This window comes from Dermacentor silvarum, chromosome 3 (genome assembly GCF_013339745.2).
Source record: "Dermacentor silvarum isolate Dsil-2018 chromosome 3, BIME_Dsil_1.4, whole genome shotgun sequence".
NCBI classification, from domain to species: Eukaryota; Metazoa; Arthropoda; class Arachnida; order Ixodida; family Ixodidae; genus Dermacentor; species Dermacentor silvarum.
In genome coordinates, this window is record NC_051156.1 from 77,901,775 (window position 1) to 77,927,044 (window position 25,270).

At 45.3% G+C, this 25,270-nt stretch overlaps 1 protein-coding gene across 3 annotated transcripts in view; it reads right to left on the minus strand.

The window, feature by feature from the left end:
- Positions 1 to 25,270, minus strand: part of LOC119445522 (monocarboxylate transporter 2-like) — an 87,497-nt gene that overhangs the window by 38,283 nt on the left and 23,944 nt on the right. The window contains exon 1 of one of the 3 annotated variants that reach the window (XM_049663368.1): positions 1,670 to 2,067. The exons of the other annotated variants lie outside the window; for them this stretch is intronic. Within the exon in view, the coding sequence (XP_049519325.1) occupies positions 1,670 to 1,756 (87 nt within the window). The 5' untranslated portion in view covers positions 1,757 to 2,067. Of the gene's footprint in view, positions 1 to 1,669; positions 2,068 to 25,270 lie in introns of those variants that run through there. 3 annotated transcript variants of the gene reach the window in all.

Here is a 25,270-nt window from a genome sequence, read left to right on the forward strand (position 1 = left end):
CCGCGGCGGCCGCATTTTCGCAGGGAGTAAATGCAAATATAAAGCAAAATATAAGCAGTTCCGGTTAGCCCGTTTGGACAATCACACATTTGCATGTCTTATAGTCGTCTCTGTCTCTTCGTAACCCTTATGATTATATAATAAAAACACCACATGCGCCTACGTTTAGCGTTTACGTTCAAACTTCCTTTTTTCCACTTTTTTAATAAACATTTTGCGTATTGGTGAACATAATTTTCACTGCTACAATACCTTGCACAGGCGTTTAAAGGTAAAGAACGATGACGATCACTATGCCTCTGAAATGGTCTGCGAGCAAGTCAGAAAATCATGGGAACTGCAACTCTCTGTCGACTTCTGGGCTGCTGATTGTTCTTACCTTCGGTGTGACTTAGCTGTAATAGAGCCCAGCCTTTCAAGAAACGTATTTATAGAGCGTAAGCGCACCGAAACTGCAAAGCATCCTATAATTCGGACGTCATTTTTTTCTGCATATTCACAGTGTATGAGTATTGCGATGGAAGGAACAAGCAGATTGAATGTACTACATCTTGCTTTGGGCTTTAAGCCTTTCACTAAGCAGACACAGAGGCCAACGGCTACGAAGTTAAAGATGCGGGAACGTTCACTTGAACATGTCGGAAATTAATTTCGGCTAAATTGAGAAACGTTCGCTTCGTTTTAAATGCTCTGAAGTTACAATGGGCATTTCACAATTTCTCGGCGTGTTCTGTGGTCTTGTGAAGTAGGATGGCGCACGCTCTGCTATGTATTCCCTTGAAAGTAGGGCAAACTGAACGTTTTAGCACGTGTACATGTTTAACTTTTCGGTGCAAAAATTACACAGCGAAGGAAGAGGGACAGTACGATAATATCGCCGACTGTCAACTGAACAATTATTTTGAAAGAAGGGTTAAATTATACAGCAATAAACCATGTAGAAAAATTGTGTTGCGCACTGTCATTTCTCCATTCACCCTTCCACACCCTCGCCTGAGACGATGCCCGCACTGAAAAATTTGTGGAGCGAATGTGCAGATCGAAAAGTTAAGAGGAAGCTTTAGCTCGGGGGCTCCCGTCTAAATACATGAGAATGGAGAAATCGTTTTTCTCGGCAACCACGGCAACGAACTTGATGAATTTTCTTGCATTTCAATGAAAATGTTATAATTTAGCGGCCATTTCAAGCGAATTTTTGATTTAGGCCTTAAATGGTTTACTGATTATTGTTAAAAATTGCCTAACTACAAAAAACGCGAAGCTATGACGTTTAAAACTCTGTAATTCAGCAATCAAATACAATATGACAATTCTGTAAACTTAACCAAACTATACACAACTAAAACGGACTAAACTGGTGTATTACGTGCCACTAAGGAATAAACCGTTATGTGAGTCCGACGTTTGCAAAGTACACGGAAACATGGTGTCTATTTTACAAAAGCGTTAAATACCTACATGAATGCTGCGACCTTTGCGTGCTCGAACAGGTGCAGTCTACAGAACGGCGATATCTGGTTTTGAAGCAAAGTAAACTTGGTGCATCTATGTTGTTTTTTTAAAACATACCAGCTTTTGGCAACGTTTAAAAAATGCAGGGCCGAAATCAACATTCTGTTTCCAACAGTCACTATAATCTACATTCTTTTATAAAATCCAACAAACGTACTTGTAATCCGTCCAGGGCACACGGCCGTCCAGGTCTATTTAGGTTGAATGCGCTTCGGCGTTTTACATGTATTTGAATGGGCGGCATCACAGCTAGCCTCGAGCTAAAGCTTCCTCTTGATACAGAAATAAAAAGGAAGAGCTGGCCAGAGTATGTGCACGTGATATTGCGCACAACAAGCCCTGAGTCAGACTGATTTCATCCATACCACTGAGTGAACCATAGTAGCAACAAGAAAAAAAAAAGAAAACGTTGGCGAAAAGCACACATTTTTGTCTTGTATCTGCGTTACGACTTCCTGTTCACCATGCTACCCTCGAAAGTGACATCATTCAATGCGCTAACGCGCAGAGAACCAGGTGCTTAACAACTGAATGCATTCAACCATGCAAGGTTTGCCTTACGCGAGAGGATCTGCTTGCTCGCTGGTTTTGTTGGAAAAGGAGGGAGAGTAAACTGCTGTAGCATGTAGTGGTAAACTACCACTTTTGGAGTCACATGAGCTATCTGAAAGGCACAAACAGGGTCTGAGATCAAAAAAAAAGACAAGGAAAAAACAATTCCGTTACGACTCTTCATAAGAGAACATTCTAGCCAATCTGAATGCTTAGCGGACGAGCAATGGAAAAGAGCAATTCTGAACGTCAAGCTCTGTGAGGATGGGTAGAGGTTATCTGGCCTTTTATACTCCCTTGCTTTGCATCAGTATTCGTTGTGATAGGAAAGGGCAACGTTTCTAAGGGATGGCAAGTAAATAGGCACTAGAAAGAGTGATATTATAAACGAAAGAAGCAAAGCGACAGCAGGCGGCGAAGAAAAGCGCGAGGGTTCAAAATCAAATCTGTAGCCTTGTGCAACGGCACCTCTGATCGCCCAATTCATTGACAGCACCCGTACCGATTACTAAAACGTTGAAATATGATATAGCAAACGTAAAAAATCATAATAGTCACTGTCATCACAAACATTATCATCATCACCCTATTAATGCCCACCGGAGGACAAAGGCCTCTCCTAGCCATCTTCAATTACCTCTGCCTTGGGCCAGCTGGCCCCATCTAATGTATGCAGATCTCATAATTTTATCACAAATCCTATTTATCTTCTTTACTATCCCTTCCCTTCCTTGGCACCAGTGTTGCCATATTAGTGTTCTGGCGATATATTTAGCGTATTCTTGACCTGTTTAGCGACAAAGTTTTCTATTCAGTGACAAGCGACATTCTTGACGCGCATGATATCTATTGGTGACAATTAGGTGATTTAAATGCAAAGAAATATGCTTCGAAAATAACTGCCTAGAAATCACTTTATTATTCAAAAGCTACAAAAAGGCACTAGAGATTTGGCTTTACGGCGCGGGGACGATGTGACCATAAAGACGCAACGGGGGTCTACATTCATGCAGGCCCCCACTGTGATCAGTTGAGCCCAAGCAAACAGACTTCGAGTTGTGCTCACAATATTTATATTAATTTAACCGCGAAGCTGTTTGGGCTTTTCGTTAGGCCGTGGAGCGTTAACAGAAAACAGCGCCTGGCGATGACGTCAGCGCTCGGCGAGGTTAGCACTCTCTCCCAGGTTACCCTCGCCACAGCGCGAGGCGTGGCCGGCGTATCCGGCGTTCGGCGGCGTGCCCCGGCTGCAGCCGGTGTCGAGATGCGGCATAATGAATTTCGCGCCGGCTTCGTCACCCAGAATGGACCGCATCCGCGTATCGCCCAGCAAGATGGGCCGGTGGATAGCCGTGATTATGGAAAGCGCGAAAACCGACCCCTCTATAGTCCAACGTGTGCGCCGCGCCGCCTAGACGCATGCGCATTTTATACGAAACTAGGAGTTTCAGGATGATACGAAACTGCGAACTCGCTGCACGTGCTCCACCAGCATCCACCAGCCCAGACTTAATCAAATTCATTTTCATAATCTATGTAAGCCACATAGAGAGTTTGATTGTACTGCGCAGAATTCTCGATTACTTGATTGATGACATAGATATGATCCACCGTAGAATATTCTTTCGTGAAGCCAGCCTGTGCTCTTGGTTGGCTGAAGTTAAGTGTTGCCCTGATTCTATTGGAAACTATCTTGGTGAATATTTTGTACAATACTGAAAGCACGCTAATGCCTCTAAAATTATTTACTTTCTTAACGTCTCCCTTATGGATTATTTTATTGTTGGTGTTCTTCGAGCTCTCTGGTACAGAAATTCGCAGGTATAACGTGAACCAAATGCGTGCTTGCGCTAGGTAAATATGGTGAGCCATGTTCTTTTCAACCATGACAGATTTGTAATTTTCAAACCCTAAAGTAAGGGTTCGAGTGCGGCTGTTGTCATGCATTGTTTTAAATCGATTACGAAAGTAAAAGTGTGCTACAACCTACTGGTAAATCGCTGTTTATGCCTCATCTGGGTTGACACACGAAGAATGGGAAATATTTTAGCAAATGCGTTACGCTTTGTTAGCTTAAAGTTATAGCATTCCAAAAACGCCTGCATTATATGAAATTAACTCGACAATTTTGGCGGCAATTTAGCGACACTGGAGAAAAATTTCACGTAATTTTACCGATTTTATTGTTCGAGTTTAGCGACGAGCCCACACAAAATCTCACACCCCTGCTTGGTACCCATTCTATAACTGTAACAGAGCACCGGTTATATACCCTACGAATTGTGTGGGCTGCCCATGTCGTTCTCTCGCTTGTTGCATGGCTATTTTAATGGCGAAGCGTTTCTTGACAAACATTTGCCACTTTGACAGTATCTATCGATCGATCTATCTATCTATCTATCTATCTATCTATCTATCTTCTAGCCGCCTACGTCTTCGTGCTCTCATGGTCATTTCGTTCACTTGGTAGGTATCAAAATTGGCGTAGTACGACAACAGTGTATGGCGAAGATAAATGATAGGTCATGACATGAATGTCATTGCATGAGTGTGATGTAGGTCATTAAACAGCCGCCTAAAATGACAGTGACCCAGCGAAAAAACATTAACACTCCGAAACCACTGAAATGACTTCGGACATGGGTACTAAGGGAAGGAAACACTAAAGGATGATGCGCCCCACAGCAAGCGGAGAGAATTTTACCGCTGTGTGTGGTTGTGCAGTTTGCATTTTATTGCTTTTTTTTTAGATTGCAGTTGAACCGTACGGACGTCTAGCAATCCTAACTGGCGACTAAATGAAACGTACCTCAGCAACGGCTGCATCAAGGTAACAAAAGGGAATCTCGCAAGCCATGCTTTGTGAACGCCAAACGCGCAAGCCGGAAATACGTCATGGTATGCATCCGACGTTGGTGTCCAGCTAGAGATAGTTTCTGCAGGCGTTGTCAGGCTTGTGCTGATTTTATTGCGCCAGAGAAAGAAATTTTGACACAAATCGTCGGCAACGCGCTTGGTACACCGTTGGTTGTCAGGCGTGCGCAGCAAGACGTCCGATGCCGTTTCCACCTGTTTTGGAGCAGATGACACAACGGTGGCTCAACACTTCCTGGCGTCCCACAATTCATACTAAAATGGCATACCTGTCGGTGGGAGGGGCATAACAACAGCGATTCCAAATTGAAATGTTGGGTTAGAATGTGAACCGAGAGCGCAGTTTTTTTTAAACATTACTGACGCATTAACTCGCAGTTAAAATCACAAGATGAGAATAGTTGGGAAACCGTGTCATGGCCACATGACACGGCTCCTGTAGTTTCTTCTCCGAGTGTTAATGCCGATAGAATGCAATGATTCTACACTTTTATCTTCAAGGATAGCAATGAGCCGCCTGGTCATGAGGTGAATGCGTTACCTCACACTGTTTTCGTCGCTCTTGTGATTCGTTACAAAATCTTGTCACTCGATACCCCCCCCCCCCCCCTTTTCAAGAAAGCAACGGCGCTCAATGTACTTTACTTGCTCGCCGCAGTCCCACATACAGGGTGCCCCAGCTATCATGCAGCACGATTTTTAAAAAAAGGAGGAACGGGGTTACGCGAAGCCAACCTAGTGCGTATTGCTTCCAGTACAGTGGAGTAGCCGCCATTAATTTTTTCGTTACTCAGATTTAATTAATTATTGTAAATAATTATCTAACTCGAGAAGTACTGTCCTAATTATCAAAGTGTCAATGAGAACGTTGTAGAGCAACATGAAAAACTCTCGATACAGCTTTCTCTTGCTCAATACGTGCTACATAAAAGTGTTTTTCCGAGCGTGAAAGAAGCCCGCAAATACACGCCGAATTGCCGCGTGACTGGCCGCTCGAGGCACTTCGCGTGTATTCGCGGGCTTCTTCCATCCTCGGAAAAAGCACGTATTGAGCAAGAGAAAGCTGTATCGAGAGTTTTTCATGTTGCTCTACAACTTTCTCATTGACACTTTGACAATTAGGACAGTACTTCTCGAGTTAGATAATTATTTACAATAATTAATTAAATCTGAGTAACGAAAAAATTAATGGCGGCTACTCCACTGTACTGGAAGCAGTACGCACTAGGTTGGCTTCGCGTAACCCCGTTCCTCTTTTTTTTTTAAATCGTGCTTCATGATAGCTGGGACACACTGTATATATAATGTGTCAATTCCTTGCATACCGACCCCAATCGGTTCTAGCATTTAAGGATCATCCGAAAAAAGTATTAATTTCACAATAACGTACACTATTATTCGCTAATACAGTAGTTAAAATAAAAACTTGGGAGACGCTTGAGTTTCGCTTTTAAGAGTAGAACGCGCTAACATTCATAGGTCCCTGACTGCTTCTCGCGCTTCCCGGCAACTGCAGTAAACGCAACCGTAATCTTTACCGGGAAACGCTTGCGGCGAACGCTATGCACGAAGGCGAGCTTTCTTGTTCTTTTTAATTCTTTCTCCCGCACTGCCTGCGCTGCCACTACCGCGGACGCGTGGAGGCGAGGGCCATCTAGTGGTGCTGCAACGAACCAAGCGGCATGCGCCGCGCTGTGATTGGTGGAAAATTTTCGCTCACGGTCAACACATGATCAACCCCGGATTTTGTGAGTAACAGGTCCCTTAAAGCTATCGCTATAAAATAGTTTAGTGTTTCCAAGGTCGTATTAGATTCAGAGTGAACAATCCAGCTTGAGCGGCCGTTTCGGTCGGCACTCCCGGGCCGCATTCGGCTCCGGGTGGCCCGGAAGTGCCGGCACTCCCCACTATTCCGGCCCACCCAAGCCGCAGTATCTTGAAAACCATCTGCGACGGGGACAGAGCCCCCCATGCGCTGTGTTTCGGCGGCTTAGCTCACGTTGAAACGAGAGGCACCACGAAGGTCAATTCGCTCGCTGCTGCTACCTCGCTTCCACACTCCAGCGTTTTGACAGCGAGTTTCCGCGGTCGTCGAGTGAAATGTGTTCCTGTTTGCTTGTGCGCACACATGTGCATTTAGTTCGTATACATACGCTTGCAAATTTGTACGGCCGATAAAACTACTATCCTTCCTTCGTATAGCTGTTCGCTAATTTGCTATCTCAATAAATGCTCTGCCTTTCGGGCAAAACTGCGACTTTTTTGTATATAAATAGGTTTCTGGACAAATTCTTGGTGTCCTAACCTTGGCAGGCAAAGCCTCTTGTTTTACGTTATTATGGCTCGTAGCTTTGATTTTCCGCACCGCGCTTGCTCAGTGGTTATACCGCTCTGCTACTGAGTGCGAGGTGGCGAGTTCGATGAGCGACAGCGGCAGCTGCATTTCGACGGGGGCGGGAAGCAAGAACGCTCATAAGGGTGGCTTGTCGGGCAAGTTGGTACATGGTACTAGTTAAGCTTTTGCCTGCAAACTGAAACGATAAGTAGATAATCATATCATGAGACAAACACCTTTCCTGTTCTTTTTTGTGTGTCTTGCCACGCAATTTTTCATAGTTATCGTTTCCGTTTGGCTGGCATACACTTAGCGAGTTCCAACACTACTCGTGTACCGTGCTTCGGAATCCCAGGTGGTCAAGAACCCCGAATGGCCGAAAAGAGTCCGGAGCACCCTACCGTGGCATTCCTCATAAAGCACAGTTTCGTGAGGTTAAACAACATCATTTAATTTTCAACCTTGATGCCAACCTGTATGCACCAACACTGCCGTGCTTCAAATGCGATTGCGCACTTTTCGACGTCTTCGCCGCAAGCGGGAGACACGTTCAAAAAGGTGCGAAATGGTCTACGAATAGACCAGCTCCACTCACGCTCCGACTTGATCCGCCGGCCGCGGCGTCTCGACGGGACTTCAGCGTGACTTCGTGCGATCGACGATAGGCGGCGCCACAAGGTAAACCGCAAGCACGCGATTCGAGTCTCCGAAGACGAGCTGCGCGCCTCGACGCTCATCAATCGAAAGTCTACACTCACGGAGCTCCGCGGAATGAGACGTCGTTGCTCTGAGGGTCCAGTCACTGTGGCGGCAGCTGCAGTGTCTGACGACGCTCGGGCCTCCCGGCAGATGCTCCCCAACTGGGCCACCGAGAGATCCAGGACTTCCGCCACGCATGTGGCGCGGGATGCGCTGCGGGGCCTTGCTTCGGATCGCGCGCCTCTCGCTCGCTCGTGCATCCTACGCCTTTTGTTTGTATTTGGAAAGCGCGGCGATGCGAAGCAGCTCTCTGCGATGGTGAGCGCCGCCGGCTTCCCTAATTCAAATGCGCTCGAAAGTGCGCCGCATAGTGCCAGGTTGCCTGGAGAGTGATACAAACCCTCCCGCAATTCTAGCGTCGGGTATAGCGCAGGTAAACAAAATGAAATACGGCACCGACCAGATAGAATTCGTCACGCTGGCGTCACGGTGTTTTGCGTGACGCTGCTGTGCTCGTGAAGCGAAAAAAAAAAACGTTTCACTGGAATTCGTTCTACAAGGTGCAGTGCATTATTTAAGTTGGACTGGAATTAAACTAGAATTAGAATTATACAATAACATTATACAATAACATTATACTATTCCATAGAAGTGGGCACAAAGGCTTTCATCAATGAGGAATTGCGACAGTAATGGAAGCCAAGGGTCCTGTACAACCCAATAATGACCACACGAGAATTATAGCAAAACTCTAGATGGATCAGTAACACAATCCATAGTACCTAAACTGTGTAAAGATAAGCACGTGGCAAAACTATAGATGATTCTTACATAATGAAGCAAAAGGCACAATAGAGAAGCAAAAGACAACATGAAATCACGTGCCGCCTTGTGCAGCATTTTACCATGCACGTAAAGGTCAACAGTTTGTTTCATCATCATTATCATCATCATAATCTATTGCACCCTTAAAGGCCCCTTGCGGGGAATTACATAAGTGCAGTAGTAAAAAAAAAGTCACAGGTCTGCGTGGCACACGCAGCACAGTCACAGCGTAAGCTGGTTGAGCGGTGCAAGAGTAGCTCTAATTTCGGCACCACGCACAACAAGGTCTTCGCGGCATAGTCTCTTCGCCTCGATCTTGACGAGAACAATCTGAACTGTCTTCGCCGCATCGATGGCGAGCTGCGGCTTGAAATCCTCTCTGCACAGCAGTCTGCTGAGCCCCATGACGCCTGGTTGAAGCCGTGCACGTAGCTCTACGATGCGCTTCTTCAGCAGCGGTTCGTACCTTGCGAGGAGCCGCCATAACGTGTACCGAAGAGGTACCCAGAATACGTGGCGCACATCTAACATCGGGATAGCGTTGATTGCGCGCCTCGTATGAATCGCATCTCGTCGCACGCGGTGGTTGCAGGCACGTTATCTAGATGGCGCCACCATACTGGCGGAGGTTCGGGTCGTCTGCGCCTGCGCGCCGCGCGTTTACAGGGAATATTTCTGCTGCGTGATAGCAAGCGCTTGCGTGGCTCAGTAGTAAAGTATCCGACTCCCACGCAACGGGCCTGGGCTCGATCCCGGCGGAGAGCGGGTACTTCTTTTCACATTTCCGGCGATAGCGGTTACGGGGAGCCGGCGGCGGCATCAGCGCGACCGGAATCCGCTATTGGAATGAGCCCATAACAGCTTATGCTGTAAAACAGCAAACAGCGCGATTAGCATGACGCGAAAATGACAATTTGCGCGGGAGCGATATCACAGAGAACGTATGTACACAGAACGTTCGAAACCTAACATACTTATGGAACCCCAAATGACCGAAGATTACCGTAGGTCATGGAATTCAAATAAATTTGATGTGGCAGATATTACAATGCTGACACCTGCGCTAAATTACTCTATGCGGAGGTCCTAGCTTCTACAAGAAAACAAAATGATTAATTGAATAAAAAACTGGCTGGCCTCGGCGCGGTGCTCGCGCAGCGGAAATCTGGATTCGACGAGTACGTCGTTGCATACGCAAGCCGCACCCTTACCAAAGCAGAGACGAATTATTCCGTTAAGGAGAAGGAATGTTTGGCCACAATCTGAGCACTGGGTAAATTTCGGCCCTACTTCTATGGCCGCCCTTTTGACGCATTTACAGACCACCATGCACTTTGTTGGCTGTCCACGTTGAAGGACCCCTCAGGTCGATTAGCTCGCTGGGCTTTGCGGTTGCAATATTTTGACGTGCGCGTTGTCTACAGGTCTGGCCGCCGCCACACCGACGCCGACGCGCTTTTCCGTTCGCCCGGGTCAACCGAAAACGATGCCTTCCTCTCTGCCGTTGACCAAGTACTTTCGTTCCCAGCAGGCTGCGACATGGCTTCGGAGCAACGCAAGGATGCCTGGATTAGTGCTCTTATCCGCTTCCTTTCAAACCCGTCGACTGCATCTCCGCCTTCTCGAGCTTTGCGCCGCCAAGCTTCTCACTTCGAATTTCGGGATGAACTTCTCTATCGCCGGAATTACCTCTCTGACGTTCGCAAGTGGTTGCTCGTCATACCTTGACATCTTCGTGGTGAAATATGTTCTGCCTTCCATACTGGCCCGCAGTGTGCACACGCAGGTGTCTTCAAGACGTACACCCGGCTTCGCTCCAGGTTTTATTGGCGTGGCATGTACACATTTTTGTGTGCAAATACATTCGGTTGTGCCCTCAGTGCCAACGCCGCAATGTTCCTGCTCAGCATGCCTCTGGTCCGCTCCAGCCAATCCCGTGTCCGGCCAGGCCCTTCGATCGCGTTGGGATTGACCTGTATGGACCCCTTCCGAGCACGGCTTCCGGAAACCGCTGGATAGTCGTCGCCATCGACCATTTGACGCGCTACGCAGAAACAGATGCTCTGCCTGCTGCCACCGCTCGTGAAATAGCATCCTTCCTCCTGAAAAACTTTATTCTCCGTCACGGTGCACCTCGCGAACTTTTGAGTGATAGAGGACGTGTCTTCCTCTCCGAAGTCGTAAACGCGCTCCTTGCTGAATGCGCATCGTTCATCGCACCAGCACCGCCCACCATCCTCAAACTAATGGTTTGACGGAAAGATTTAACCGCACCCTTGGTGACATGCTCTCCAAATACGTCGCCTCTGACTGGGACCTCGTTCTGCCATTCATCGCGTTCGCCTACAACACTGCACCACAGGTGACCACAAACTTTTCCCCATTCTTCCTCTTGTATGGCCACGAAGCTTCGTCTACCCTCGACATCATTCTTTCGTACAGACCCGATTCATCCGAATGTACACCCATCTCTGAAGTTGCCGGCCGCGCCGAGGAATGCCGTCAACTCGCCCGTCGACCAATGGCAACAAAAATCTTGACGTGAGGATGCTCACCCGCATTGCCACTTCGTTCCGGACTCCCTTGTGTGGCTTTGGGTTCCTGCTGGCCTCTCATCCAAGCTTGTATGCAAATATCAAGGACCCTACCGTGTTGTAGCACAAACATCGCCTGTGAACTATATTGTCGAGCCTGTCGCGCCACCTACGAAGCAACGCTGTCGTGGTCGTGAAACCGTCCACCTACAACGCCTGAAGCCGTATTACGACCCCATGATTCTATGTTCCCCATGAAACGCCAGAATGGCTCCTTTTCCGGGGGGGGGCGATTGTAGTGAAGAGGGAAGCCCGGCACTGCAGCCACATCGCCAGTCATCCGGCAAGCGCGAGCTCGAGATTGCCTGAGCTGCTCTGGTTGAGACACTGCGAACGCTGCCTGCTGCTTTCTTGTCCTGTGTTCACAATAGAGTGCATATTTATTTATAAGGAAATTAGTCTAAAGTTTTTAAAACCTTCGCAAGGTAACACATCAGTTTATACGCGATGTGCTCCAGCGCCGCATCTCCTTTCACTTGCGTTCCCTTGTTGTATCCTCCTTTGTTGAAAATTGTTCTTTGTATGGGTTTCGAAATCAAATAGTTGATGCTGCTTTATTTCATCAAACCCGATTTCTATATTTATTTAGCTCAAGTGGCAAGGCATTGATTAAAATGGTACTGATACGTGTTCTTCTATGCCAGTATACCGTGCTAGATTTAGAAATCGTCAGTTGTCTGGTGTATCAAATGGTGACAAGAAAATGCGTGTTTCCGGGAACACATACTTCTTTAAACTAAAAATGTCAGGCTTCCGGTGAAGACATCGCAGAAGGCTAAGGGATCCTGTGTTGTCTTGTATACAAATTTCAGATTGTGCAAAAAGCGAGAAATTAGTGATCGTTGCTTCTTCGTTGTCGTGAATAAGATTTTTTTTTTTGCGTTTTCTCCAGCGAACATCGAAAAAGGATTTTGAAACTAATCCAGTCACTATCAGGTACCTTGATGAGAGAGGAGAGAAAAGCGTCTCAAACGATTTCATTTTTTGTTAGTTCACATAGCCAGCGTCTGGAGAGAGAGAATGATAGAGTGAAGTGCCAAGCCACCGTGAGAAGAGCTTCTTCCAGGAATGAATAATACGCGGGATATACGGACGCTGTAGTGACACTCTTGACTCATTTCACCTCTTACACTGGTGCTTAAGCTTCCTGGTCATTTACATACGATCTGTTTAGTGGAAGTGCTTCGGTACTGCTTCCCTGTATTAAAGAAAATTAAAGTTGCACAACAAGTCAAGGGCTATTGCGCTCGTCTCCCAAATGCACATTGCATAACTTACATGGGTTCAAATAACGGGGGAAGCGGTTGTGGAAATGTTCTTTTTATTTTTCGTTTCCTGCCGTAGCTGTGGCAATGCTGAGGATGAGGAGATGGCCTAACGATGACAAAAATCGACGTTGTGTATCCCGTTGCCGTTGCCGTCATCGACAACCGTTGCCGATGACGGTAACGGTTGTCGTCAGCGTAACCGCATGGAAAAGGAGTTTAGAGATCATGCTAGTTTAAAAATCATTAGTTTCGACGCAAGTTCTTTCAAGAAGCGTTTAACAGTGCGAGCCCACCTGTGTAAACGTACAGCAGCCACGCCACTTCCCATGTTGATGGCACCTGTGTCAAATTGCTTTCACGATGCTGACTGCGACAGCACAAAGATTTCATAGGATGATATAATGGAGCAGTGGAACCTATATAAAAAACGTGAATAGCAAGGCACAATTAGACTTGGCCTTATCAAGTGTGCTTTAATTAAAGGAGGTGAATTTTTTGCTGCAGGCGATGTGAGCTTCCCAGTCAGTGGAAAAGGCAGTCATGCATGCAGTCACACCTATATCATACTATGCGTTATGAGGAGTTGGTGATTGGCAAAATAAAAGCGTATGCTTGGTGCCAAGAACCGGACTACTGTGTCACTGTGTTTGCGGGCCAAAAAGTGAAGGGAGTATTTTTCGCGTCAAACCGGTTGAATTTAAGTGCGATGGATTCGTATAATCTTCAAAAGTAGTGTTCTGTAACACCAATGTACGCATAACCATCTGTTATTACGTGGTGCTTAGATAGCTGCGTTAAAAAGAAAATGAACATTTTCAATGGTCTTTTTCTTCACAGTACAGAATCGCGTTTTAACGAAGAGCGGTGCGCACACCAATGTGCATTTTTAGGCCTTTGTTAATATAATGACCTTCCTCTTGTAGCACTTTTTAATGCTTATGGCGGAGAAAAACATGTCTACTTGTGAACCATCTAGACAAATTCAAGTGCCATTGATAATATTCAGGAACATTGAATAGACTTACAAAATAAGGACCACAGGTATTCGACCAAGTAAAACAAAACTACTTCTACGACAGTTAGCATTCGCATGACGCACTGCCATCTGCTGCCTCACAAATAGCATTGAAAAATTGCCTTTCAATTGATTTGCTATGCAAGACAAACCCATACATATGCACGTATTCGTTGTATATGTGTTTGGAACAATAGTGGCCATCTAACGTTCTAGAATAATTCTTGTCCAAATATCATGGCGGCTGTATGTAAGGTGGTGTTATTGATTCACTTCAAGCCGTTAGCTCGAGTACTACAAAAATGGTCAATGCTAAACCATTCAATTACAACAATAAATGTTGCCAAAGTAAATTAGCACTACTCAACGAGCAGATTGTCCCTCCGTCTTTACCGCTGGATAAACGTTCCCGCCACTTTCGCGAAAGATTTGCTCTTCTCATTTAAAAGTAGAGAGAGCCGTTTTATAGCACGATGAACTCAGCGAACACCGGTAAGCTACAGATTGATGCATAAAACAGAAAGTAGGCATTCACCAAACTGCAAGTAAAGCGCAAAAAGAAAAATAAGAAGAAAAAGGACAAGAGGAAGGTATAAGAACATGCGCATGTGTTGTACCCTCCATTTCTCCGTGCTTTTTTTTTTTCGTTTAACTTCCAGTATGTCGTACGAATAAGGCCAGATTTCTACCATTCACCAGAAGGTTGCATAAAGCTACAAAGAATGTCGATAGTATTTTGTCGGGAGAGAAGCTTCGTAGTCAAAGAAAACTTCCTTCTGATCCGCGTTTTCAACCTGGCATAACATGCTTTTCTAGACGGTAGCTTTGCCAGTTCATCTAACCGGAAGGTTTACTACTGACATCAAAAAGGCTAATTATTGGAGACAACAAAATGACGATTCGTGATTCGGAGGCTTGGAGCCCACCAACGAAACGTGAAACTACAAAGAAGACATATAATGGTTTTTCTTCAAGCAAGCTTCTCGAAAGAACATTTGTCCTTGTCTAGGGGTCAAATGCAGTACCAAAATATTCTTGGTCCGTTCTTTCCCGGTTTGCTTAGTTTTTAGAGTGACTGCACCAGAAATGCGTTGAAGCTTGCTTAGATGCTCAGACAACGGCGAATTTCGCTCCATAAGCGAATATTTCTTTCCGAGTAGCCCGCAACTTAATCACGTCATGCTTAATTTACACGGAGTCAACGTTTTTATTTCAAATGTAGAGCTATGTTCACTCATCTGTCACAAACCAGCAAGAAGTTTCCTTTCAATCTCTGGCCACATCTGTACACATTGCTCTTTTGTTACGCTCTAACCGTTTCCTTGCATGCTGGGTTTAATACTTTATTTGAAAAATACATATAAGTCTACAGATGCGCATAATTTTTTTACTTCAAGATAATAAAAAACACATCCACCTACAGACGTTCTTTCAGTATCCTTGAAAGTCAACTGTTGTATTCAACATGCGAACTATATCTGCTACACACTGGTTAAACGCCACCAACTTGACACTTTCGCGGATGACTAACCTGCTTCTCGCACAAATTGAATAAAAGTTCAATATCGTGGCTTAGATAAGTTATTCAGCAACACTATAAATCTTTCTTCGACTTGGCTACCAATCCTCCTGAACAACACTACAGATGTTTAAGTTCCAATTCTGACTCCCTTACGCGGTGGAAAGCTTCCACGCTTAAATTGCGCAGCGAACACTTTGAGCAGCCTCCATTATAGGTTTGACGCGCAGTGGGCTGAACGTGTCAACATTACGCCGCTTGTCTTACTTTACTCATGGAAAACCAGAGATGCTGACCAATGTAAGTTTTACTTTGCTGAAATTTGTTTCCTTAAAGTGGCTGTTTTCCACATTCAGCATGTGCCCGTACAGTTTGCAACTCGACATCGCCACATCGTGCAGCTCTTGACAAAAACGAGATCTTTATATGGCCTACAAAGCTACCCAGCTGTGCGTCACGCATCTGAGCCGTGCGTAGATCTCGACTGGCAAACAGCTGATAACAGGTGAATGCAGTTGCATTACGTTTCAGAGTTGTGTTTCTTTTTTTCACAGTAATGTATAGTCATATGTTTTCGCGAGTGATTCAATATCCACAGCAGCAGGGCCACGTTACCTGCAAGTGTACTTTGAAGTGTACTGGATATTTATGCAGCATAGCGCTTACCTGCCTGCCCGGCAAATCAGCGAAACGAGGAAACCACCACCCTGGGACACGCGTGATTTCAGTGTCTCCCGGATCGGCCAACTTACGATGACGTCATTGCAATTTACTATTGTGCAAACTCCAGGATTCCCTCACCTTACTTGGCAAGAGTCAGACCGAGGAGACGCGATAAACTTTGCTTTAATAAAGGTATTATGTGACTGAAGGCGTGTATTTGTAACAATCATGATGTTTAGGCACTGTTTATTATTGGCGGCAACCGACACGTATGACGGGGTAATATATATCGGGCTACATGTTAACCGATTTATTGCCTGTGAGTTGTCCTTCAAGTGAGACATCCAGCAACACAGCAGCAGCAAGCAAGAGCCCCCGAACGCCAGCCACTTCACACACACGATGGTCCTAAACGCGCCTGGACGTTCTTTCATAAAGAGCAGTAGCGCATAATGGCGCAGTGCATACATCGCAGCACAGTACAAAAGCAAATTCTCCTGCTACGTTCTTACTTGTTATCACCCTTGTTGCCACGAATGAAGCGTTTCTGCAGACACCCCATTTATTACAGAAAGCCGACAAGGTGAGGCCCATTGTTTCAGCTGAGGCGTTTTGGTTTTGCTATCAGTGTGTATTCTCGTGTGTTTGTGTGTGTGTGTGTTTTTTATAAGTCAGCAAATAGCATTGCAGAAAACCGTGCAGTACGTGGCATGATGCAAACGCTTGATACAAAATTATGCACACAATAAGTGTCCTGTAACTATCACTAACCTCTCAACCGTTTTAGACAACAGCGTTCTCTTACTACACACGTTCCAGGAAGCAACCATCTGCGTTATTCTTTTAATATTGCTTGTTTAAGCTGAGCGAAGCGACTGTAAATAGACATCAGCTATAGCTGCATGGCGTGCAGTAGTATTATAGAGCACCCAGAATTGAGGTCATGGGGTCATGCGACAAACTGTGCCGAGGCCGAATTCCCTATCATTGAGTGAATCGTACCAGCATCGCCATGCAGCGAATTCTTCATTGTTCGATCACAACAGCGACGCTTTTAAGAACAATAGGTGAAATGAATGGCATGTAATTCTGACACCTTAGACAATAATATATTGTTCGAAATATTGCAAAAAAGTAACCACTTATGCGACGTCTCCAAGCCTATGAAGGATGCCTAATTTCTACAGACCGAAATAGTTCCCCATATTTGTGTCCATGACCACGCACCTAATGATACTAAGCTGAAGCCTTTCCTTTTATCGCCACAAAAGTGTGCTCCCTAGACCTGGAGCCAAATTCTCGTGCTCGAGCGAAGTTAGACAGGCGCTCATGATCAGTAAATTGTGAATAACGGATCCGTATGTATTGAACGTTTTATATGTGGAAGCTAATCAGTGGCACATTTCACTAATGGGTCTTTCGGAATTCCCCTCATCCCAGTTTTCTCTGCCTGTATTAGCGAGATCCGTCACTTGTCATCGCTCACACACGAGTTCACTTCCAGTTTAAAGCTATATTGAGGCCAGCTGGGCCTGCGTGAACGTTTGGAGCGACTGAAACCTTAGTGTTATACGTTTCCGAAGTGTACAAATTATAAAGCATTTAGGTTAGCAGGGGAAGGGAGCGTACGCCTCCAGCTTGCCACTACCTAATGAAAATGTATGTTAGAAAATAGCACGAGAAAGGTCGCTGTCCATGTTAACTACTTAGCTTCAGCAACAATATGACTAGAGAATGAAGACCCTATTCCTAAACACCCTTCGACACGATGTTTTCTCTGTAGTGCGCTGGCTTTAAGGCAGCCCCCCTCCTCCCCTCCCGAGCGTACTCTAGTGAAGCTCCTTGGCAATATTGATGGCAAGGAGCTGCTCTGCGAGCGCCACTACTTACTTCAATAGACACTCCAGCTACCTGGTTGCTACCATAAAACACCTGAATCCCCATTAAACGATAGTCAGTGAATAAACTGAAAAGCGGAGCAGCCTTTTAGAAATCGTATTTGTGCAGGAGTATCATGTCGAACCACCCTTGTCAATGCGGCTTGATGTAAGCTGTTAAAGGGGCATTTGTTCAGTCAAGGTCACGCAGTTCGAATCGAAACCCTTGGCAGTAGGTACAGGAAGAAATCTCGTACCATAAACAGTTGGGGACAGTCGAAGTAGTGCGCTGGCACTGAAGGCAAAACAGATGATGCCCCCAAGAAAATAAAATCGAGAGTTCCCCGTAAACGTTTTAGTATCTCTAAAAGGGCAAAAAAGGGTGCAAGCGCTCGTCCTATGGCTGACACCGTCATCGTTAGCGAGGAACATCCATGTGGTAATAGGGCCAAGTGAAGATTTTTTGGTTTGTGCGACCTTTGTGTGGCAAGTAAACATGACGGTAACTGAGACAGGCAACGCCAAGTCTGTATGAAGTGGAAGTGAACTTTGACAGCAAAGTCTGCCAAACTCTCGTGTGAGATATCTCAATACGCACCAGGTGGTCAGAATTGTTAGTTTTCAGCTACGGTTTTCAGCTACGGCTTCTCTTATCTCGCAGGCTTGCAGTTTGAGTTTGCTGTCGTATACAGTGAAAAACCTTTTTAGAGCCTTAAGGGTAAAGGTTCTAGCTCCGGACAAGCAAGCGCTCGGCACTCAAGATAAAAGTAAGTTGAGCTGCATGAGTAAACTAACATTCTACAACATCAAACGAGCCATCTTTATCGCGCCAAAAGGCTTGGTAAGCCAGAAAATACGCAAAGACAAAATACAGGTGGCGACACCGCCACAATTATGCCGCACCAGCTCGCCCTGACGTCACGGATTTTGATGGCGCTTGCTCAATCCAAGTTCATTATTTATCGTTAAAAATGGAAGACGGCGTACTCTGTAGAATAGCCAAAGACAGGACTCGCCGAGTTTCGAGAACATCTAGTCAACCACAACGGCCCAAATACAGACGAATACCTTGAAATCCGTGGCGTTACACTGGCGTACCGATGCTGCTGATTCGGCGCGAAGTTCGAAAAATGGAACACTGACCTTAATGTTATATTTTATTAATTAGGCTATTTATAGCGAAATTGACCAAAATATACATTTTAAATAATGTTGTGAATATAAAATGATTTGTTGTTTCATTTCACTGTCCCTTCCAGGATGAAAATTCTTCATGCGAACGCTTTACCCATCAAGGTCACAAAAGCAGCTCGGGCTGAGAAACGGTCCTCCAATTTAGATTTGGCTCTTGACAGAAACCGCAAAATTCTCAGCATAAAATATGAAGATAACAAATTTTGAAAACTGAAGGTTTCGTTGAGCCTGATTCCCTCGGTTACTTGAATCCGGTGCGCGACGTCTATACGTTGGTTAGCGCATCTGTCGTCAACTCATCGTTTCTTTCCGCAGCACTGGTATAATCCTATTTGCCAAAAAAGATATTTTCAAGTGATAAACCGGAATGAAGCTCCATTCTTCATTGAAGTGACGCGTGCTTTTCTGTGCTCTGAAATTTGTATTGTGTCTACTTGAATAAACTTTCACAGCGGATAATTTATCCACCTGCACAGTATTTTTTTCACAATTGATCCGTATCCGATTCGAATACGATTCGAATATCTATTCGATTGCGTAAGTGATTCGCATTGGACTCATGAATTTTCTACTTAGTATTATCGAATATTCATCAGAGATTAAACATGAAGCTTAACACTTTATTGGACTCTCCATGGAAGGACATCGATGCAAGTGAACATAGTTACGACTGTTTCTGCTGACTAAAGCCCCGGTTATTGCGCAAAGGCAAAATTTTTTCAGCGATTCCACGATGCACATAACTGCAACTTCCCAATTCCCACTCACTCAAGAACTCCTAGCTTTTAGGCACTCTACATACGATGTTGTCCTGATTGGGGGACAGCACTTTAATGTTTCACCAGCATCTCCATAGTGGCGTCCCTTTAAAGGAGTACTGAAACAGAACTTCTGCGTCGTTTTTATTGCTTTATTGAATGGCTATCTACCCAGTAATGATGCGAACAGCCTCAGTTCCCCGAGAGTACAAAAAAATATTATTAGACTTTCTAATGCGACCAGTGCAAAGTGCACGCCAAGTGCAGCGCAGCATCGGACGTGAAATAAGGGGCTCATCACGTCATCGAAACCAGCCGCGGCGATCTCCTGGTATGACTCATACACATATACTGGGGTCATGGTGGCAACACACGTCCGTTCAGCACTCCACGGGGCAAGAGAAGGGTGCGTACGACTTTCCCCAATGTTTTTAAGAGAAGTGAACAATTGGAACAGCCAATTTGGGAGCTTCCGGTGACGCGGTCATTGTATGGCCTTGAAGAACCCCACCGGGCTTTCTGGCAGACTCTCAAGTTGTTTGTGATAATACGAGACCGCCATCTCCTCTTGCGGCGACGTGATTCGACATTAAAATATTGCTGTAGCGCCAGCGTAAATGCATATTGAATTTGTTCAATCCGCGTATTGTTCTTTCACGTCCAAAGCTGCATTGGGCTTGACATGCGTTTAAAAGGGGTTCTGTGAAATGTGCTTTAAATGATTATTTGTGGTGCTCTCGATGAATTGAGGCTCCTAATACAGAATTAGTTATAGAGTTGGCTGCGACAGTACAGTTTGTTTTACCTACTCACATTCACAAATAGGGTGGATTCCTTGATACAATGTCTTCCACAGGCTTCATAACGAACAATTAAAACAGATACCGATCACGAAAGCTTTAAAAATATATAATAAGACGTTTCGGCTCCCGCACGGGAGCCTTGTTCACAATAAAGGTGAAAGCGGAAATGGCCTGGTTATGTAGGCTTTAAGATGTGACGTAGACAACGTGTGTACACGTGGGGAAAGTTGCCGTCATTGCGATTAAGTGTGTGTTCTGTGGTCTGAATTGTCAGGGATTCAAGCAAAAGCCCATAAGTCCAGTCCTTTTCTTTTTCTATTATCTTTGCGTTGTCCCAGTCTATTTCATGACCAGTCGCTTCTGTGTGTTCGGCCAGAGCATTTGAAGTTACGTGCTTCTTTCTTACATTATACATGTGCTGCTTAAGTCTTTGCTGAAAATTGCCTGTCTCGCCAACGTAACTTCGATCGCAGTCTGCGCGTGGGATGCTGTAAACAACACCTGGGAATTTTTCGTTTGGTAGCTTGGTCTTTTACGTTTACAAGGGAGTGCCTCAACTTTTTTGTAGGAACATGAGCTACTTGTACACTGTGCCCTTCATAACTTCATACAGTGGCTTCATAACGAAAATACAGCTCTACATGGAAGTGTAAGCAATTAAAATGCTTAATTTGGACGGTAGAGATTCTGACAACTGTGTCGTTTGAATTGACACGGAGCTCGAATATAGCAAGACCCTACTGGCTATAGCTGCAGCGCAGGCATAATTGCCTCTTGTATTTGTTTTATCCGCAGTTTGTCGCACATATATTGAGAGGTGGCATGTGTTTTTTTTTTTTGGGGGGGGGGGGGGGGGGGAGGGAGGATTTGCCGCAACGCCTAAAGAAAAAAAAAGAAAGCCTCATTACAAACAAAACGCGAAATTGAAGCGAAGCGCAGCTCTAAGAAAGCTGTGAGAGCTGGTGCCGCTGATGCTTTCTAGACATCTGCCTCTTCGCCGACTCACGCATTGCCTGAATTTCTGACAGCCTTACTTTCTTTTTCAAGTTTTGCCTCCACTGCTCCGTTTAGCCGCCCGCATTTCAGCAAACCCATGTAGTGCGTAAGCGAACTGGTATCAGCAGCAAGCAAGCTGCCACTTCGAGCTGTGCCTGCCATGTGTGTTTTGAAGAATAGCGCAGGGTTTTGCAGACAAAATCAAGACACACCCGCCGTAGTTGCTCAGTGGCTATGGTGTTGGGCTGCTGAGCACGAGGTCGCGGGATCGAATCCCGGCCACGGAGGCCGCATTTCGATGGGGGTGAAATGCGAAAACACCCGTGTACTTAGATTTAGGTGCACGTTAAAGAACCCCAGGTGGTACAAATTTCCAGAGTTCCCCACTACGGCGTGCCTCATAATCAGATGGTGATTTTGGCACGTAAAACCCCATAATTTACATCCTTAAATCGGGAAACCGAAGGCAACTGTTTGTCAGGAGATAACACTGGAGCTAAGTAAGAAGTTACGACCACGTGACTCGTGATAACAAAACAAATAGCGGATGCTTTCTCACACTCTATCGCGCTCTTACCGTATCCGCTCGCAAGCTCAGGCTCTTGGTTTTTGCGGTTTTACGCCCTCCAAGGACTGGTGGCTACAACGTGACGAGCACGCACTTTGTTGCTGAAGAATGTCAATGTAAAGGACTGGCTTCACAACGCAAACATTTCCGTTCGGGTATTTATTGTTCGACCCATTGACGTTTGAGATGCAGTTGGCGTTATCTCGCCCTTAGTGTATCCTACTCACTCCTTCCGAAACATGTCACCCACTGATAACGTATGCGATAGCTCAAGTGCTTCACGATTGCGCCGAGCCATGTGTATAGCACACGAGTGCGCTTCTTTCCGACCGAGTTGTTTCAGCAGGATATGAGAAATACCGCTCAAATATATTACCCTTTCCGGTTCACGACGTAAAAAGCTCTCCGATATGCTGGACGTCCCTGCTTTGCGCATTCGTTACCGCTTGGCTCATTTGTAACATTTGTGACACAATACTAAGGTCGGCACGCGCACCTGTCACGACTGTCCTGGGTGTGTATTGCTCTCCTGTTTGCTTTGCGTGCAGTGTAATAAATTATTCGCGTGGAAGCTTGAGCTCACCTTCTGCGTCATAGAGCTTCCTACGAAAATTAGTGCACGAAGCTGCTTTGGGCTGTTCAGCTTTCACTTGAGTGACGGTTACTGCATGCATTTGTATAAACTTCGACCTTCTGGCTTCAGGCATTCTTGTGTCGTTATTTATTACGCTTTATACTACTAAATTAAAAAAATCAGTTTTTAAGCACAAAGGCTATGGCTTTCAGCGTATATGAATAAACATTGCGAATGGTTGTGCTTGTAGCACATCCAGTATTTTACCATAAAAGACCAATTTGCAATGTCGTAAAGCCGTTTCAAGCCAGATGTACAAATTTTTGCCAAATCCATGTACTCCGAATCATTCCCATGCTGCCTAAACCCCTATTTGCAGCTTCCGTAGACATATATCCCAGAGCCACCCCCTCGCCCCCCCCCCTCCCCTAACATTTAAGGGGAAAAAAACTCAATGGCATTCTTATACATGTTTGAGACAGATCTTAAATTGCTAATAAATTGTATGCGCGGAGAAAGCTACACAACTGAGCATTTTAATTGAGCAAGACCTGGCAAAGTTTACTGAGCACAAGACGGAAAAATCGGAAAGGATTGACAAAGTTAAATGGCGCTTTTGTCTCAGATATTAGATCGAAGTGTTCCATGCTGTTTTTTCATTGCTCATATGAAATATATTTCATGACCCCGAAAAAATAAACACAGGGAAATGATATGCTCCAGCAGTTTTCATTGTACAGTTTCTTTCTTTGCTACACACCTTTGCACGAAATCATCGCCACAACCATTCTTGATTGATTGATGTGTGGCGTTTAATGGCGCAAGGGCCAGCTAGGGCCAAAGAGCGCCATGACATATGGTAATGAATTGTTTATGTATTATGTGTAATGTGATTAAACTGAGTTGCAAATGTAGACGCAATGTGGCTTTAAAGAGGCCTAAGAACGGGTTGCTGTAAACTGCGTAAAATATAATGACAATGATTTATGACAAAATAAAGGAGCATAAAAGTTTCACTAGAGTATGTGGCAAGAATATGGAATATAAGCGGCAAGAACTACTGCCTACATAGGGCTCTTGAAGTAGAGAGCTGAGAAGCACGTGCTATAAGAACTTACGTCACTGCGGCTACAGCCTCGAAGGCAAGGCTGTGCTACACATTACCCGGCCAAATTATTTATAGGACGTTAACTTCATCTAAAAAGCTAAAAACTGCTGTCAAGTTAAAAAGCGGTTCCTTGCTTAGAAAAAATGCCGGGTGAGACTACGCGCGGGGGGTCCAACCCTCGTCTGCTCAGGTACGTGGTGTCGCAACACACCAAACGCCTGCTTGCGCAGACGCCCCTGCGGGGGCAACCATTCTTTCCACACATGCCGGGTCGTTGGCTTTGATTTATTCGCGATTAGCGTTTTCTCCTCTTTTCACAGAAAAGTTATGTAAGACATTATCGCAAGCCAATAAAAAATTTCGCCCAGTCGATGACAAACAAAAATTGCTGCTCCTTCTATACGAAATAATTCATTCGCTGCAGTGATTTATTTTTGATTCGCGTCACACAAGTAACCGAAGCGTATATATAGTGCACCTTTATGAATGTATCAAAAAAAGAAGAAAACGTTTGAGAAGTCACAGTTAGGGTATTCGGGTTAGTGGCCATGAAAATCATGCAAAAAATACATTTTATGCCCTCTTGAACCTCAAAATCATGGTTGTTATTTCCGCATTTTATCACACGCAACCATGGGTTTACGAAGTCATTCTGCTTGAGGATGGAGCACGCAATAGGAGCTATGAATGCCCAATAGTAGAAGACGTAACGTTAAGTAACGATAACCAACGATCACTACTTAACGGTATCACTATAGCTTTGAATTGCATCTCTGATCCTATTACCATAAAAAACATAAATACTAAACAAAGTAGCAAAATACAGGCTTATTGACAGAAGCATCAGAAAATATTTTGCGCAGGCACCTGGGGAAAGTCGCGGGAGTTCTTCGCCCAAGCAGCACAGCCAGGAACACGTGACCAGAAAGGGAAGAAAATGGCCACCTCGCCCATTGGAAAAGTAAAGCGTCAAGAACAGGCGCGTCAGATTTACCCGGATGTTCTTGTAGGCGTGGCCAGTGAAGGTTCTGCCGAATGATCTCGCGCTCTTGTCTCACGCGAGTAACGCCGAGACAGCACTCCGTGTCACGCCCTGGAGATCAGGGTTCTGCCAAATCACGCTAGGGTGGTTTATTGTCCATGGTGCCATTTACTAAGGTCAAAGCATACGCAAATCAAATGACCGTTGCGTGGCAGTGCAGCATGACAGTCATTGGTTCAGACTAGACCCTTCTTCTCGCAGCTGTCGCCAATGTGGGTCTCGGTCTACGCAGATGTGCGTGGGAGTTACGCGTCTCTACCACGCCCGGGGATTGAAACTGTCTCGTGCCGCACACGTTACTGTCATGATCCCGTAGCATGTGAAAGATGCTGCAAATTACATTTAAGCGCCTATTGATGTGGCGTTAGTACACGGCACATATGTGAGTAGCTGTTTAATAGTAGTGCCACAGTAGTATCGTTTTCGTTATGCACTGCAGGCGGCCACGTGCGCTGATTGAACATGGCGGAACGCAAGACAGGAATCTTAAAACA